This window comes from Takifugu rubripes, chromosome 7 (genome assembly GCF_901000725.2).
Source record: "Takifugu rubripes chromosome 7, fTakRub1.2, whole genome shotgun sequence".
Lineage (NCBI taxonomy): Eukaryota > Metazoa > Chordata > Actinopteri > Tetraodontiformes > Tetraodontidae > Takifugu > Takifugu rubripes.
The window spans coordinates 8,737,399-8,753,770 of record NC_042291.1 but is presented as its reverse complement, the minus strand read 5'-3'; the positions used below and the strand labels follow the sequence as shown (position 1 = coordinate 8,753,770).

The following is a 16,372-nucleotide window of genomic DNA, read 5'->3' as shown; positions in this document are numbered from 1 at the left end:
AGGTAATCACACTTTGTGCTGGCGCTTTTGTCGTCAGCCGGTGATGGAAATGGGTCTAAATATGAGATTAGAACCTGCCGGTGACTGATGCTATTAGTCAGATATGGCGTAGACTTTACTATCTCCCATGAAGGATTAGTGCAAATTATACTGGGAGACAGGCTTGATTTCTCCTCTGCCTGGCTGGATGTGGGCATTTGAAGCACTCTAAGTTGACAGCGTCTGTCTGCGCTTAGTTCTTGGAGACAGGTTGTGTGACAGCTGATGCCAGGCGAGGGCTTAAAAAGTGTGTGCGGGCGTCTATTTGTGTGTCGGACCGACGTGTGGTCGGTGTGTGTGAGCGGGAGAGTTATAAACTGACAGGCGGGTGTGTTTGAATGTGATTGCACGTCAATGACTTCCTTTTTTGGGGGGGGAAACAGGTTCTCTTTGAGCCGGCTGACAATTGGGAAAGGCTAATTTTAAGCTCCCTCTTTAATTCTACACCTTCTTATCTGGTGTTATTTTAAATAATTATGCCATCTGGGAGGGTGTCCAGGTGAAGCTGGTTTGAGGAGGGAGAAAAGACGGACAGATGCTGGAGTTTAGTGTTAAAATCCACCTCTCGGCACGTCAGATAGGTGGTCCATGACAGCGGGCTGATGGCGGTGCGTAATCTCCTGACTGAGGTTGATACAGCTGGAGGAACGCTGTCGAGTAGTTTGTTCACCTCTCAGGAATGCTGAGAACATGCAAATGCTCCCTGTTTTAGCCCCACTGTCTCCCCCCGGCCTGCTGATTTAAGAGGGTGACATGTCCCTTAATGTTGGGTAATAAACTGAAGGGCTGGATTTATCGGCACAGGCCTTGTTTTCCCCCTGCTGTTTCTGTCCGCCGGTCCCTATGACGACAGCACAAGCCCCTCCCCTGCTGCTCTTTAGGTGTTTTTCTCCTCAAGCTACAATATTAGCTTGCTAGCCTCACAAAACCCAGAGTCCCTCTAGTTTAGACCAGACTCAGAGGGGTGGAATCACCCTCACTGAAGTCATAAAGTCTTAAACACAAAATAGTCCCCAGATTTCTCCCCTATCTCTCTCCTCGTTTCCTCCTCCTGCACAGCGCCGCGTTGCTACATCAGCAGGGTTGAGGCTGGTCAAAGTGTAGCGCCGCTCAGACGGGATCGACACCCGCCGTGCGGCGGGTTACGCTCGCTGATATCGGCCTCTCGTTGGAATTCTGCCAGATGACCTCTGGTGTGCGGATCCCTGGCCCAGCGAAGCGGGTCAGTGCGGACGCCATAATAACGCTTTTGTTCCAGGTGGATGCCCGGGAAAAACCTCTCGGTGTGGGAGGATTCACGTTCCCGTATAAACAGATGTGGAGCCCCGACGCTGATGTCGAAAAAAAAATAGCTTGGGAACATGCTGCAAAGGTTAGGGCGGAATTGTTGATAGTGCAGCGAGGAGCTCAAGGAGCTTCTCTCCGTTCCCATGGAGTCGTGTCCCAGATTTGGAAGCAATGAGTAACTGAGCCAACAGGGCAGAAAACATATGACGTCAGACGGTAAAGATCCCAAAATCAGCACCTAAAGAAACCCCTTCCTGGCGGGATGCTCCAGATGGATCTCCTCGACCGAGGCCTCCTTGGCTGCTGCCAGCGAGGGACTGGATGTTCGTTTCTCTATTTATTTCCATGGCTCATGCGTTTTTCCCCATATAAAGACAGTCTATGTCCGACTGTGTCACCGCGTGATGGATTGCACAGTCCTCTCAGGAAGGGAGGAGAGGGGGGAGGAAGGGAAGGAAGAGGGAGGGAATGAGTGAGCGAGGGAGGGAGGGAGGGAGGAAGTAGAGTGGTGCGCTGCAGCAGTGAAGGACATGGCAGCTTAGTACCGGCCAAAAAGACTGTGCCGAACACCTGCTCCTGTCTCCAACGCCCCTTCAACCTCCTCATTACCTGTCAATCTATCAGAAGGCAGCCAGATCAAATGTCTGCGGCAGCCAGGCCTCGCATGGAAACGGAGAGGAGGGGGGGGCAGGGAAGGAAGGGGACAGATTGCATGTCTGGGAAGGCAGAGAATGAAGGGGAAGTCAACCGAGCAGCTGCATGTGCATATCAAAGATGTGCTGATAATTTGGAGCAAACTGCCCAGAGTGTAATTATTGAAGGCTTCTTCGGCGACTGTGTCCTCCAGCTAATTTCAGAGCGCCTTAAATTCAGAAACGACTTGGAAAAGGGTTGCACGCCGTCGTAAAAGTTGAGAGCGCGGGGGGGAAATTCTCAGGCGTGGCCGCTTTGACACCTCCGGAGTCGAGGACGCGACCGAAAACCTCGTAACATTCCGTCAGTTGTGTCTCCAGCGTCGTTAATGGACGGCATAAAGACAGCCTGAACCTGCCTTCAGCAGCCATTAGCCTCTCTGTTCCCAGGTGTTCGGTGTAAAAGAGGTGAATCTGGGACAGATAAGCGGCTCTGCGGGGAGGCGGAGCCTGCAGCTTCAGGTTTCAGTGACAAAGCTGCGGCTAGCGTGTAGTCTAACGGTGTGTTTGTGTGTGTGTGTGTGTGTGTGTGTGTGTTGGGATCCATTCATGCAAACACGTGTGAAAGCCTGTGAATTCTAATATGAAGTGTGTGTTGATGCACACGTGTTTTATGAAAGGCGGATGATTTTCAGCTCTTCCAGGTGCATTAGAGCGCAAGCGACCTGTCCAGGCGCTCGTCTTCTGGAGCCTTTCAGTCTCTGCCGGCTCCCTCTCTGCCTCTTTCCTCAGTCTTCCCCGAGCTCTCTCGCCCCGCTCTCTGCTTTAGTGTGTGAGCTGTGGTGATTTACGGTAATTATCCATCGTTGGGTCATCTATCAGCCCCGCCGTTGCTAGGAGATGAAAGCAGCTGCTGCTTGCTGTTGTCTTGTTGGGGGCAGCGAGATTGTGTGTGTGTGTGTGTGGGCTTGTGTGTGTGTGTGTGTGTGTGTGTGAGAGAGAGAGAGAGAGAGAGAGAGAAGTGGTCCATCCTGATGTGGGGATTAAAAGCGCAGGTGGTGCAGAAGAAAGAGGGACGCAAATGAGGGATGGATGGGTGGACAGACGGACGGATGGATGGATTAGAGGAGGGACGCTTGGGTGAGGGTGGGGTCAGATGTTGAAGGAGGCCAGGTGAAACCGGAGCTCGTGGGTGTGGTTTGGAGTGTCGGGCAGCTTAAGGAGGCACAGGTGTGTGTGTTTGTGATGGAAGAATGGAATGATAAATTCATCTGGGCAGATGGAAATTGGAAGAAGTTGGGCCTTGGGGTGTCATTTGAGTGGCTGTGAAAATTGTGTGTGTGTGTGTGTGTGTAGTTCAGGGCCCAGCAAAGAGGGTCTGCATTTCTTTGTTTTGTAATCAGCCTTTTGTACTGTTTCTGTTCTCATGGTCCGTTCCTGTCTCTCAGAAACAGTAAACGGTCGTCTGCAAACACTTGAATGTTCTGAGCAGAAGCGCGTGGCGCTGCTAACAGGGCTAACCTGGAGCTCAGACGTGAGGGCTGCTGTTCACCAGCGATGTCAGAGCCCAGCCTGAAGGGAAGCATAATTACTGATTATTATAGAAGAAGTGAACGCAGAGGTGAAGGTAAACACAAATGACAGCGAGTAAAGCTAATTAAGACTAGAATACATGAAAACTCTACTCTAGATCGCTGGTGTCAGAACCCAAGCTTCGAAGGCCGCAATCCATCCTCGAGGCCGGGGTTCCGACATCCCTCGTCTGGTTGTTAATGGCGTGTTGAGGCTTTAAAATACCACCGATAAGATGTTTGGATTTTTATTTTCCTTGCACGTCTGCAAAAGGCAGCTGATGTTAGTCACGTCCGTACGAGCCGGTGCTAACTGTAAATACAACTACAGCTCTCCATACCAGCCTAATTAGCGCCAGTTAGCATTTGTCATTGCATTTAGGGGTGAAGATTAGGAACACCTCTCAATTAATCTGCAATCAGCCTGTTTGTTAATTAGCTAACCTGTTCTAAGTGGCCTTCGGGGCTCTTGTGTAATTAGCTAAGCTGCCGGGAAACAGGTCTGTGTGTTGACATTGACCTAAAGCACGCACACGCACACACACATATGGTACACTGTAGTGTGTGAGACATACAACTCAGCAAATGTCTTGAGTCATGGTCAAGAGGGACAAGAACCTCTGATTCAGGGTAATTTGCGTATAAAAGCAAAGGCGCCTCCTGTGCCGCCTGTTTGTTCAGGAAAAACAAGCGCTCGTACGCACACTTCCTCATGCACTTTGTTAGCTGTTGCATGTGTGTCACAGTTAGCCATCGCTAATTATGTATATATAGGCCTGAAAATACAGGAATAATTTGCACATTGTCATGCTTGCAGATTGTTCCCGCCCGCTCCCGACGTGCATCCCTCAAAAGCGTTCTCGGGGAAAAGTCGGGAGGGGAGAGAACGTGTACTGTACTCCCCGTGCACACGCTCCCTTTTGAACACTTCATCCTTTTCAAGTGCAACAACATCACCGCCAAAATGAGCAGCCCCTCCGTCGCCGCGCCGCAGCATTTTTTCCCTCTTGCTCACTTCAAAGCCATTTGTTTACTCTGCCGACTCCTGACATTGTCTGTGGTAATTAAAGGAGCGCGCTGAAATTTATGGTTTAATTATACAGCCCTTGTTATGCAGAGAAGACCAGGATAGCTTGATATGCTCAATAAAAATAAATTCCACGCGGGTTTATTGAACCCACGGTGTAATCGTTCCAGCCACTCAGGTGTGTGTGTGAGTGTGTGTTTGTGTGTGTACTCGCATGCATACATATACATGTGCATGTTTGTGTTTATTTATGTAGCGCCTCACAAGTCAGCCGCAGCAGCTCAATGTGGAGTGCGAGTGGGTGCGAATGAAATTGAAAAACAACCCCCCCCCCCCTTCAAAAAAAAAGCGAGATGAATTGCAATCGATTGGTGCTGGTTCACCGTATTGATCCCCCAGCATGTTCAGGCCCGTTGTTCTCCACCAAGAACATTCAGTCATTCTTCCATGCCCTCGCCAGCTAACACGCAGCTGGACGCACTCTGAACATTTCCCAGTGTTCTCGCTGCGTTGCATGCATGCATTTAGAGGAAAAACAGAGAGTGGGAAGGATGGTTCAGATACAGGATGAGAGTGTGTGTGTGTGTGTGTGTGTGTGTGTGTGTGTGTGTGTGCTACTTCTGTAAATGGAGTGCGATCTTGGCTTTGGCCCACAAGCTGCTTCTCTGAACTGATCTTTGAGTTGGGTATAAATAGCACTTGCTCTATATATAAAACAGCAGCACCTTTCACACTCACTCTCCCTATCACACACACACACACACACACACACACACACACACACACACGCACGCTGGGACCAGCCCACGTATCTCTGCTTATGTACGCATTATCCCCGAGCAGGCCACATATCAATCCATACCTCGTGCTCTGGAGGTGAGCTGGAAGGATACCTTTGGGACATATTGGCATATTTACACGGGAGCGTGACCCGGCGCCGGCTTAGCCACGTCGGCCCGCGCTGACCTGCGGAACAATAACCTAGCCAGCTGTGTGCCGCTCATCAAAGCTTGAGAGGGCAGATAACGTCTTCCCTAAAATGCTGATAAGGACGCCAATCCCGAACCACCTTCTGTAGCTCTGACTAGATCAATATATCAATCAATGTCAACACCGGACACCTGGGTTGTATGCTAATTTTTAGCCTCGTTCCGTTCTTTTTTTTTTTCATCTTAATTGATTAGTTCTTGCATGCCCACCTGCTCCTCTCCTTTGGAACTATTTTTCCACGTCACGATTATGTCACTATCTTCATTTCTCTCATTTTCCCGATTAATAAGTTGGATGTTTGTTGTAGAAAACGGTGAAAAGTGTTCATCAGGGCCCCAAAAGACACCGCGAACGACAGCTAACATCCACCGAAGCCACGAATTATTCACACTGAAAAGTAAATCCGATCAGAATCAGCGAATACCAAAAATGATCACCCGATTAACGTGGACTCGTCCGCCTTTATGGAGACGTTTGTGGAGTTTGGGATCAGACACCACTGTTTCCTCATGGAGGACGTGAGGCCCGTTCAGAGGGGGGGGGGCAGCAGACGTCGGGCTGCTGCTGAGGCAGAAACGCACCATCTGAAGCTGCCTCCTCAGAGATCAGCGCATCGACTCCACACCAGATTACCGGCCGCCTGTAAATCAACATGACGTGAAACGTTTGGACCCTCCGGCGCCGGCGCTCGCTGAACACCCGCCAATAACGCAAAATTTCCCCACTAATGCTGTTTACGCAGCACTTATTCACATCGCGACCCCTCCCCCCATCGGTGAGGTACACGGCGTCCCGTCTGCGGGCTCCAACTCCGGCCAGGGGTGTTTAGAACGGGGGGGGGGGGGGTTAATTGGTACAGCGAGCTGGAACGCTGCAGCAGTCATTTAAGGCCCTGTAGGTGCTGGCTGGGCCATATGTTCCCATTATTCCACTTGGGAGGGGCCCATGTGGTGGGAAGAGGAGGGGGAGGACATGGAGGAGGCTGGGAAAGAAAGGGGGGGGTTGATGGAGGAAAGGTAAATGCGGAAGTATTTTTGAAGAGACCCCGTATGAAATATAGGATTTGAAAGAACGGGATACCAGGAGGAGCCTGAGACGGGACCAGAAGGAATGAGCTCCGGAGTAAATGATCACCTTCGCCCTCAATATCCGGCTCTTTGGCTGCCATCTTTGCATAATTCATCTCGCCAAATTTTGAGTCATAATTCACCAACTCCTGAACTTCCTGGGTCAATAAGGTCTCTCCTGGTGATGGCCTCTCCGTCGTTAGCGTCTCGCTCAGCTGATCTCGTTAACGCGCCGCCTCCTGGGGGCTAGCGTTGTCGCTCCTTGATTTTAGCCATTGTAAAAAAATAAATAAATAAAGATTTGGACGAGAGTGAAACTGCAGGAATAAATCTCCCACTTCGGATCCCCTGACTGCATTTTGTCAGCTGTAATAAGCCGAGTTTTCCTGCTTTTTTTTGTTTTTTTCAGCCTTTTCTCCTGCAGATAGCTCAATATTTATCTGCGGCGGCGTCTCTCGCCTCTCCCTCCGTCTCTCCTCCCTCTCCGTGCTGTCTCCTGTCAAAGCCAGGCCCGTGTTCCTGATCAGGGCATTGCTCTCATGTTAGCCGCTTCACGGGAAGCACATCCCAGCATTCCCTCCGACACGCCGGCAGCAGCATTACCATAATTGGCTTTTCTACATGACGGGACAGAGGAAATAATAATGTCATTTTATTTACAGCCCTCTCGTCCTGGTCCAAGAGCTATCACCCCCCCCCCCACACACACACACACATGCACCTCCTCTCAGCACACACACACCCCTCCTCCCATCTCCTCTGCTACCCCCCCACCCCCCCGTCCAGGGTGCGAGTCTGGTTCTGCCACAGCGTGTGGGTCAAGCGATGGCTTTTTGATCAGCTCCTGTCTGAAGCCATCAGGGCTGAGAGGCACGTAATGGAGAACAGGGTGACAAACAGAATCTGGGGAAGGAATAAGACTGCCAGTTTCCTATTAGGGGCTGCGCCTAAACGGCCTCTGCCCCCGCCGCCCGCCGCCTCCACCCTCCCCGGCTCTCTCCCCCGCACTGCCTAAATCACATGAGTGAAGGGGCCTGTGATTGGACATTAGTGCTGCAAACGACTGCTGTGATTGCCCCCTCGTCCCAAACCCGCATCAAATAAATAAAGAAATGCGTGTAAATAAAGAGAAAGAGGGGTGTCGGAGAAATGGAGCCGGCGGCGGCGGCAAAGGGAGGCTGACTGGTTTCATCCCCTTCTTTTTCCCCTCTTCCTCGCTCTCTCTCCTTCTTCATTGCCTTTCTGCCCTTCTTATCTGGTTTGTTTGGCTTTGACAGCGGCCAAATGGTGAAGCTCTGTGAGGCTGACAGAGAGTTTTATTGATTTAACAACCAGCCGACTCTGAGGGGGGAAAAGAGGAGACAAAAAACAGAGGAGGAGGAAGATGGTAAAGTTTTGTAGAGGCGTGATGTGTTCCTGCTCCACTCCAGACTGAACCGCCGACACGGCCGCCCGTCGTTAATTCGGGATCGTTTTACAAAAGTCATAGACGCGGTCAGGGGGTTTGTTTTGGAAATGGTCTTGACTCATAGTGATCAGGGTCCCAACGTGGGGCCCGACGGTGGGTTTAGGCGGGATCCAAGGGCGTTCCTCACGGCGCTGTCATCAGGAAAACATAGCAAACATTAAGATTAGCTCAGAGTTTCTACACATTAGGTCCTGATAAGAAGCTAAACTGTGCTGTTACTGTGTGTGTGTGTGTGTGTGTGTGTGTGTGTGTGTTTGAGTCCATTTTTAAACGCCCACTTCACCATCTAAAAAGAACACTTCCTTTGTATTTACGGGTTTTGAGCGTGTGTGTAGGTACTGGGAGCGGTGAGCTCCGCCGCCGATGATCCCTCCCTCCTCGCCGCGTCTTGTCGGTGATCTGGTCTGGCTGGTGGCGGGCTTGATCGCTGCCGCTCCTGACAGCGAGTCTGCCGCGCTATCCTGCCGCCTGTCTTCTTGATGGCGGCACGTCCCCGAGCAAAAGTGACAGGCGCTTTGGCGCCTGTGCAGATGGCCCTGCTCACAGCGATCACCCAATCGGCGAACCAAACCGTCGGGGACGGCTCAGCCCCCCCGCCAGACCCGCCCTCTGCTGCTGGTGCCGTGTAGCATATGTGTATCCAGGACAGGGAGTCGATCTCCAGAAGATGCTAACATTTTGTTTTTTGCATCCTGTCAGAACGGCCGAGGAGAAAAGATCGTTTATTAATTCACACTCGCGTTTAATCACCCCAACGGCGCGTTTATGGTCTGCGAAACTGTCCACTTCCTGCCTGTGATTTTTACAGATGCCTGTCCCTGCCAGTCTTTTGTCTGACTGCGTTTGATATCTCCCTCTTTGTTGTTTCCATGACAACGTTGCAGGACAGGCATTGATTGACAGGGATCGTCAAAGGGTTCCCTGGCGACCCGCTCATTGTTCCCAGCCCCTCCCTGCCACAGCCTGTGTTTTGTCACTCACCCAAGGATATTTCTGATGTGCTGCTTCTCATTCCTGCTGTCTGTCTGTCACTGAGGACGCATTAAGCTCTGACAATTATTGAGCTTTAGCTTTTTTCCCTCCTCTCGCTGACTCACGTGGGTAATTTCTGCTCGGTTTGCACTTGTTTCCGTGGGCTCGTGGAGAATAAATATCCCTCCTCCCGATGCTGCGTACACTAAATGGCTGATATGTAGTTGATAGCCTCCGCTCTTGGAGACAGGTTAGCATGGGGGAAGGAGCGGCAACACGAGACACTGCAGACGTGTTGTAGAGAGTATGGCGCATAATGCTAATCTGCTGTGTTAGGGATTTTCAGGAGTTTTAGAAACTGTCTCGGTCTCAGACTGTCAGTGGGATTGAAGCGCAGCCAGGTTCTCCTGTAGTGCTCTCATTTCCCTGAAATCCTGTCAGGCGCCAGGGAGATTGGGGGGGGGGTTGCTCATTTGGAGAAGGGTGCATCGGTGGTGCGCGAAAACTCGGAACAGGCAGTATCACGGTCTGCGGCTTCAGGTCTGCGCCAGAGGAGCTAAACGCGCGAGCCGCAGAGCACGTGAAGCACGCGCGCCTCCCTGCACGGGAAGGTGAGCACGCGGGCCGGCGTGCATCCGTGAGCAGGCACTTAGCGAGGCGCCGCTCACACGCACACGCATGCACATCATCGCACAGTCGCAGCCGACGGTGCAGCTGCTCGCCGCTCCCCCCACCCCCAACCCAGCTCCGCTCAGGCAGCAGTAAATGGTGCCAGTGTATATATATCAGGTATTATGTCCACTTAGATTATGATATGACAGGTTAGCGTGCCGCTCGAAGCTGACAGCACATCTGTTTCATCAGGAGAGACTGATACTGGCATCTAGGACACACATCTCACCATGCAGGAAGGAGATAAAGGAAGAAGCTAGGGGGCCGTCTTTCCTGTCTCCCTCGCCCTCTCTCCCGTGCACCCGCCCCTCCCCACCCGGCATCCCCACCACCTCCTGTTCATTTCATTTTCTTTGCTTTCCCTCCATGTCGTCTCTTCACTCACTCGTTCTCCTCTTCATCGCTCCCACTTACCAACGGGCACGTGCACGCAGGCATACATAATAATGGTCCAGCCTTCCTGCGTTTAAGGGCCAGACCCGCAGCATCTGTCTTTCCTGTTTGTTTTATTTTGCTTTCTTCTTGTAATGCTCGCCACCAAGAACTGCTTGTGCCATTTTGAGTCACCCAGGCGTCGTGTATTACTTTAAATGCATAAACCGCCTGGCCCACACTTTCATCATTCGCTGTGGCGCGTTCAATCCAGCGACCGCTGCTTTGCTAGTTCCCACTCATTAGCCGGAATGAAAGTGACCTTCAGCCCGTCGAAACGAGTTGGGAACAGCTGCTGCGTCTCCAAGTGATTGTTTTGTTTCTGTCCCTCTCTGATCAGTTGCATAACTGAACATGTGAGGAGCCGGACTTGACACACTGGATGACTGAGAAGCAACAAAGCTCGGGGAAGACGGAAAGGCAGAGAAAGGGCAAATGGAACATGCAAACATGCAGCTGGCTAACAAGGCCGAGCAGCCAGTCATTTCTTTGGGAATATGAGGCGTGTGTGGCGGAATAGGGAGCTGGGAAGGGAAAGGACAACTGTCAGAAACTCACTGACTTATTTTTCCCTCGGAGGCTTTTTTTCTCGACTGGCTTTCAGAGCCACATGTGTGTAAAATACACAGAAATGTGTTCACTCACGCATGCACACAGACACAGCATAAAAGCCCACATTTCCCATCACTGAATATTCCCTCCCTGTTATTTTGATAGTGGTTTCTGTTGGCGCGCTGTAAATGTTTAATTTCAGCGAGCTGACCTCTTTTTTCTCCTTTGTCCTCTTTTTTTGTTTCCCTCTCCTGCTCTCCTTCTCTCCAGCTTACATGCCCGAGGATGAGCTCAAGGCAGCCACTCAAGATGAAGAGGAGCACCTGCAGGACGACGGCCTGTCACTAGACGGCCAGGACAACGAGTTCCTGTGCAACGAGGAGGAGGAAGACGCGGACGGAGGCCAGCCGACCAGTTACAGAGACTCCCCACTCAGCAATGGCACGAACCACGACGCTGGGTACGGGTCCCCGCTCAGCGACGCCAGCGACCGGCTGCCAGACTTCAAGAGCAACTCTTCGAGAGAGGGTCAGGATAGGGAAGGCGCCGCTTTGCCTTTCCGCCCCAATAACGGCCTCTCGTTCCAGGACAGTCTGGCACAGATGAAAGCCGTCTATGCAAACCTCCTGTCTGATGCCTCTTGGTCCAGTATTACAATGGACATAATGAAGTCGAAGTCCGATCCAGCTAGCAGTGTCAACAGTGCCCTTACCCCTCCACAGTCTGCCTCTACTGCTGCTGCCTCCACAACAGCCACCCCGAGCAGGAACAGCGGGGCCAGCATAGCTACCAGTCACCATAACGGCCGGAGCTCCAGCAACGCCGTCAACCACACGAGCAGTGCAAGTGGGAACATTAACGGCACAGCGGCCTCCTCTGTTAGCAGCCAAAGTACAAACAGTGGGAGCAGCAGCGTCGGAGCGAGCAATGGTGGGGGCGTGGCCTATGACTGGCACCAGGCCGCACTTGCCAAAACTCTTCAACAGACCCCTTACCACCTTTTACCAGAGCCTAGCCTTTTCAGCACCGTGCAGCTGTATCGCCAGAACAACAAGCTCTACGGCTCCGTTTTCACCGGCGCCAGCAAGTTTCGCTGCAAAGATTGCAGCGCCGCCTATGACACGCTGGTGGGCCTGACGGTCCACATGAACGAAACGGGCCACTATCGAGACGACAACAAGGAAAAAGAGGAGGAGCAGGGGAAGCGCTGGTCCAAACCCCGAAAGCGCTCGCTGATGGAGATGGAGGGGAAGGAAGATGCCCAGAAGGTGTTGAAGTGCATGTACTGTGGCCACTCCTTCGAGTCTTTGCAAGATCTCAGTGTTCATATGATAAAGACCAAGCATTACCAGAAAGTGCCTCTTAAAGAACCAGTGCCGGCCTTGGCCACTAAACTGGTGCCCAGTTCAGCTAAAAAGCGAGCTCTTCAGGATGCCGTAGTCTCCCCGTGCTCCCCAGACTCTGTTCACACCGGCGGCGTTGGCGGCAGCGTGTCGCTCGGCGACATCGGCAAAGATGCTAAATCTGCGGCTAATCCGTACGTGACTCCCAACAATCGCTATGGTTACCAAAACGGAGCCAGCTACACCTGGCAGTTTGAAGCCCGTAAAGCGCAGATCCTCAAGTGCATGGAGTGCGGCAGTTCCCACGACACGCTCCAGCAGCTGACCGCCCATATGATGGTGACGGGGCATTTTCTGAAGGTCACAAATTCTGCTTCCAAAAAGGGCAAGCAGCTGGTTTTCGATCCGGTGCTGGAAGAGAAAATTCAGTCTATTCCACTGCCGCCGACCACCACTAGACTACCTGTTCCCGCTAGCGTGAAGTCCCAGCCGGTGTCCCCTGCCTTGTCCTCTGGCTCGGAGGACAGGAGGGAAGCGGGTGAGGAGGAAAAGTCAGAAAGTGGTGAGCCCCTGGAGAAAAAAATCAAGGAAGAGAAAGAGGAGCCAGGTGAGAAATCTGAGACAGATGCTACATCATATAAATATCTTAGAGAGGAGGATCTGGAGGAGACACCAAAGGAGGGTTTAGATATTCTTAAGTCCCTTGAGAACACTGTATCCAGTGCCATCAGCAAGGCTCAGACGGGTACACCCACGTGGGGTGGATACTCCAGCATCCACGCGGCGTATCAGCTGCAGGGTTCCATTAAGAATTCTGCTACTGCTCTGCCCCCGATGGTCCAGAGTGTCCAGATGCAGCCGGTCTTTAACAGTGGGCTGCGAGGCCTGGTAAACGACCCAAACTCCGTCATACAGTCGCCTCAGAGCCCCTCCTCCCCTACTCCGCTCAGGAGCAACGTCAGTGCCATGGAAGAGCTGGTGGAGAAAGTGACGGGGAAAGCTAGCGCTGTAAAGAAAGAGAAGGAGGAAAAGATGGTAACGGCGGAACGATGTCGGCTTCCTTCTTTAGTGAAGTCCCCCTCTCCTGCACTGAGAGAGCAACGGGAACTCTTAGCGTCCCCGAATGACCTTTCTGTAGGTAAACACAAATCTGGCCTGAGAAGTAGCAGCCCTGGAAGTGTTGATTCAGAGGTCATCTGCAAGAAAGAGCCCAAAGAGAGCCTCGTCGACGGCCACAGTAACAATTCAAAGAACAGCTCTGAGCCTTGTCAGTCCCCGGTAATGAACGGCAACAGTCTAGGCATCATCACCGATCACTCGCCGGAAAGTCCTTTCATCAGCCCCCTCAGTGCACTCCAGTCAATCATGAACACTCACCTCGGTAAGGCTTCCAAACCCGTAAGCCCGGCCGCAGACCCGCTATCTATGCTTTATAAAATCAGCAACAGCATGATGGAGAAGCCGTCGTTCACCCCAACTCCTCAGGGCAAACCCGCTGAGCCCATCAACCACTATCAGTTATATGAAAATAATGACCAACCTATAGACCTGAGTAAAAATAAGAGCAACAGCAGCAGCGGCGGTCGCTCGCTGCTCACCAACAGTAGTCTGAATGGGAATAAGCCCCTGGTCTCCCTCCCTGACCCGGTCTCTTCCCCTCTGCGAGAGAACGCGCTGATGGACATTTCCGATATGGTGAAAAACCTCACTGGGCGGCTGACGCCTAAATCTTCTACCCCCTCCTCCATCTCCGAGAAGTCGGACGCCGATGGCAGCACGTTCGAGGACGCCCTCGAGGACCTCTCCCCCGTGCAGAAGAGGAAGGGGAGGCAGTCCAACTGGAACCCCCAGCACCTCCTCATCCTCCAGGCGCAGTTTGCCTCCAGCCTGCGGGAAACCTCGGAGGGCCGCTATGCCATGACTGATCTGGGACCCCAGGAAAGGGTCCACATCTGTAAGTTCACCGGCCTTTCCATGACCACCATTTCCCACTGGCTGGCTAACGTCAAGTATCAGCTGAGGAGAACTGGAGGCACCAAGTTTCTCAAGAACATGGACTCGTGCCAGCCCGTGTTCCTCTGTAGCGACTGTGCCTCCCAGTTCAGGACTCCCTCCTCCTACATCAGCCACCTGGAGTCTCACCTGGGCTTCAGCTTGAAGGACCTGTCCAAGCTGTCAGCCGAACACCTACGGGAGCAGCAGGCTGCCTCAAAGGTGATCACAGACAAAATGACATTCGGCAGCCCGCTGTCGGCCCTCGCCACGCCGGAGGACGACACGGGCTCGGTGTACCAGTGCAGACTCTGCAATCGGACATTCGTCAGCAAGCACGCAATCAAACTGCACCTCAGCAAGACCCACGGCAAGTCACCGGAGGACCATCTGGTGTTTGTGACTGCTCTGGAGAAGCTGGAGAAGCTTGACAAGATGGAGAAGGTTTAAGCGGGGGTCTCGAGTGGAGGGTCGAGACTGACAGCTGTGGAACCCAGTAGAATCTCATTGCACTAAAATGACATTGTTCAGTTACTGCACTGGGCCGAACTGAGCCGTCAGGAGGAGAGAAAAAAACAAGAGGTCTTCTTAATTTGTTTTGTTGTGATAACTGCCTGACTGGACCATGTCTTTTCATGTTGGTTTCTTTTTTTTCCCCCCCTTGGCCAAGCTTTTTTACACTTATTTTGTAATATATTTATATTCTATTTGTCCGACCTGTGCATGTATTTTAGTGAATCAAGGTTGAAACGTGACATTTTAACCTTTTCATGGCGAAAATACAACTACTGCTTCAACGGTGTGGAAGGCCGGCGGGTGGGAAGTGATGGAAGATGAAACTGTACAATACTTGACATGAAGAAGGTGGAAATTAAATGTATACACCAAAAGAATGGAAGAACTTTCAGAGAGACTGAAGTAGCACCTTAGACAGTTTTGTTTCTAATTGTAAAGAGATGTTTTGGAGTATCTCGAGATTGATAATAAAAGCCCCTCCCCCCTTTTTCGGGTTGCTCTGGCGACAGCGTTTCGTGATGATGTATGGCTCGTTCGTACTGTCGGTGTCTTCGAAAAAGAGAACTTTTTTGGGGGGTAGAAAAAAAAAAAGAAATGCTGCTTCTGGTGACGAGTCAGTGAACGGCTGTCCGTATGCAAGTTTGCTCAAAAAATAAGAAGCTGTTCTTCGTTGTGAAGTTCCACCTCATAGCAGTTTTCCAGCCGTTTGGTTTGTTACAACCTCCTCTTTCTAAATATGTGGCTTTATTGGACTGTAAAGAGATCCCTTACCTGTAAAATAACGAGCAGTGAGCACTCCATGAGACATATCCCACCAACGCCTCCACATTCTTTGTATCTTAAGGTGTGTGCATTCTCTAACTTTTATATTGTCATTTTATATACAAAAAGTGTCAAAAATGGAAGAAAAAAACCCCAACAGATGGTGTACATAGATATATGCTGTAGAGCTACGAAATGTCATTTTTTAAAGAAAATACAAATTTAGCTTCTTTGGCTCGGTTTACAGAAATGATTTTAATTATACTTGCATCCGATTTGATGCATGAAATGGTGTGGAAAATAAATAAGCGATGCACAATGACTATACATTTCAATGTTTTATCGATGATATTGTAAAAAAAAAAAGAAACTTTGTTTTGTTTTGGTTTTTTTGTTGTTTTTTTTAGCTGCGATTAGTTTGTTCGGTTACTTTATCAATTGTAAAATAAACCTCGGCGCAGTTGTTAACAGTCTGATATTTGTAGTTGTGTGTTCCTTCATGGTGGTGCACCAGACTTGATGTGTATAAAACTTAATTCTGTAGCATTTGCATTGCGAAAATTAAAGCGGTCACACACATAACAAATCCTAAACCGGTGTAAGAGGAGTCATTTGTTTGCTTATGCTTTAAGAAATCTGCTTTTTTTAAAAACAAAAAAACATCTTGGCAACAGGTCTATTTTTATGCTGACGACGTTTGAAAGAAGAGTTACTTGTGTCATACTCATAACTGATGACTAAGCCGAATCACACTGTCGAAGATTTCTAATGATGAAGATGACGGGAACGATAAGCCTGTGAGGGTGCCTATTGTGCTGCGAGGAACCCATGCTAGGCTTGTGACTGGCCTTTGGAGGGCCCGCTCTGAAAGAATCAGTGTTATATTTATGACAGCGGTGTACTTTTGTCTGTCTTCCTAGAACTAAATCAGATGGGTGTCTGTTCTAGACTCCTGACTGGCCGCAACGAGCGAACCAATAATAATAACCATTCAGATGGCGCGCCAGTAACAATCTGTCCTTTTCTGGTCCGTCACTTATGATTCCGCTA

General features: G+C 50.9%; 1 protein-coding gene across 3 annotated transcripts in view; it reads left to right on the top strand.

The window, feature by feature from the left end:
* The window catches only part of LOC101080193 (teashirt homolog 1), a 31,236-nt gene extending 15,321 nt beyond the window's left edge, over positions 1-15,915 (top strand). For all 3 annotated transcript variants that reach the window (XM_011605375.2, XM_029838312.1, XM_003965941.3), the window contains exon 3: positions 10,980-15,915. In XM_011605375.2, the coding sequence (XP_011603677.2) occupies positions 10,980-14,494 (3,515 nt within the window). In that variant the 3' untranslated portion in view covers positions 14,495-15,915. The remainder of the gene's footprint in view (positions 1-10,979) is intronic.
* Positions 15,916-16,372: the final 457 nt, after the last annotated feature.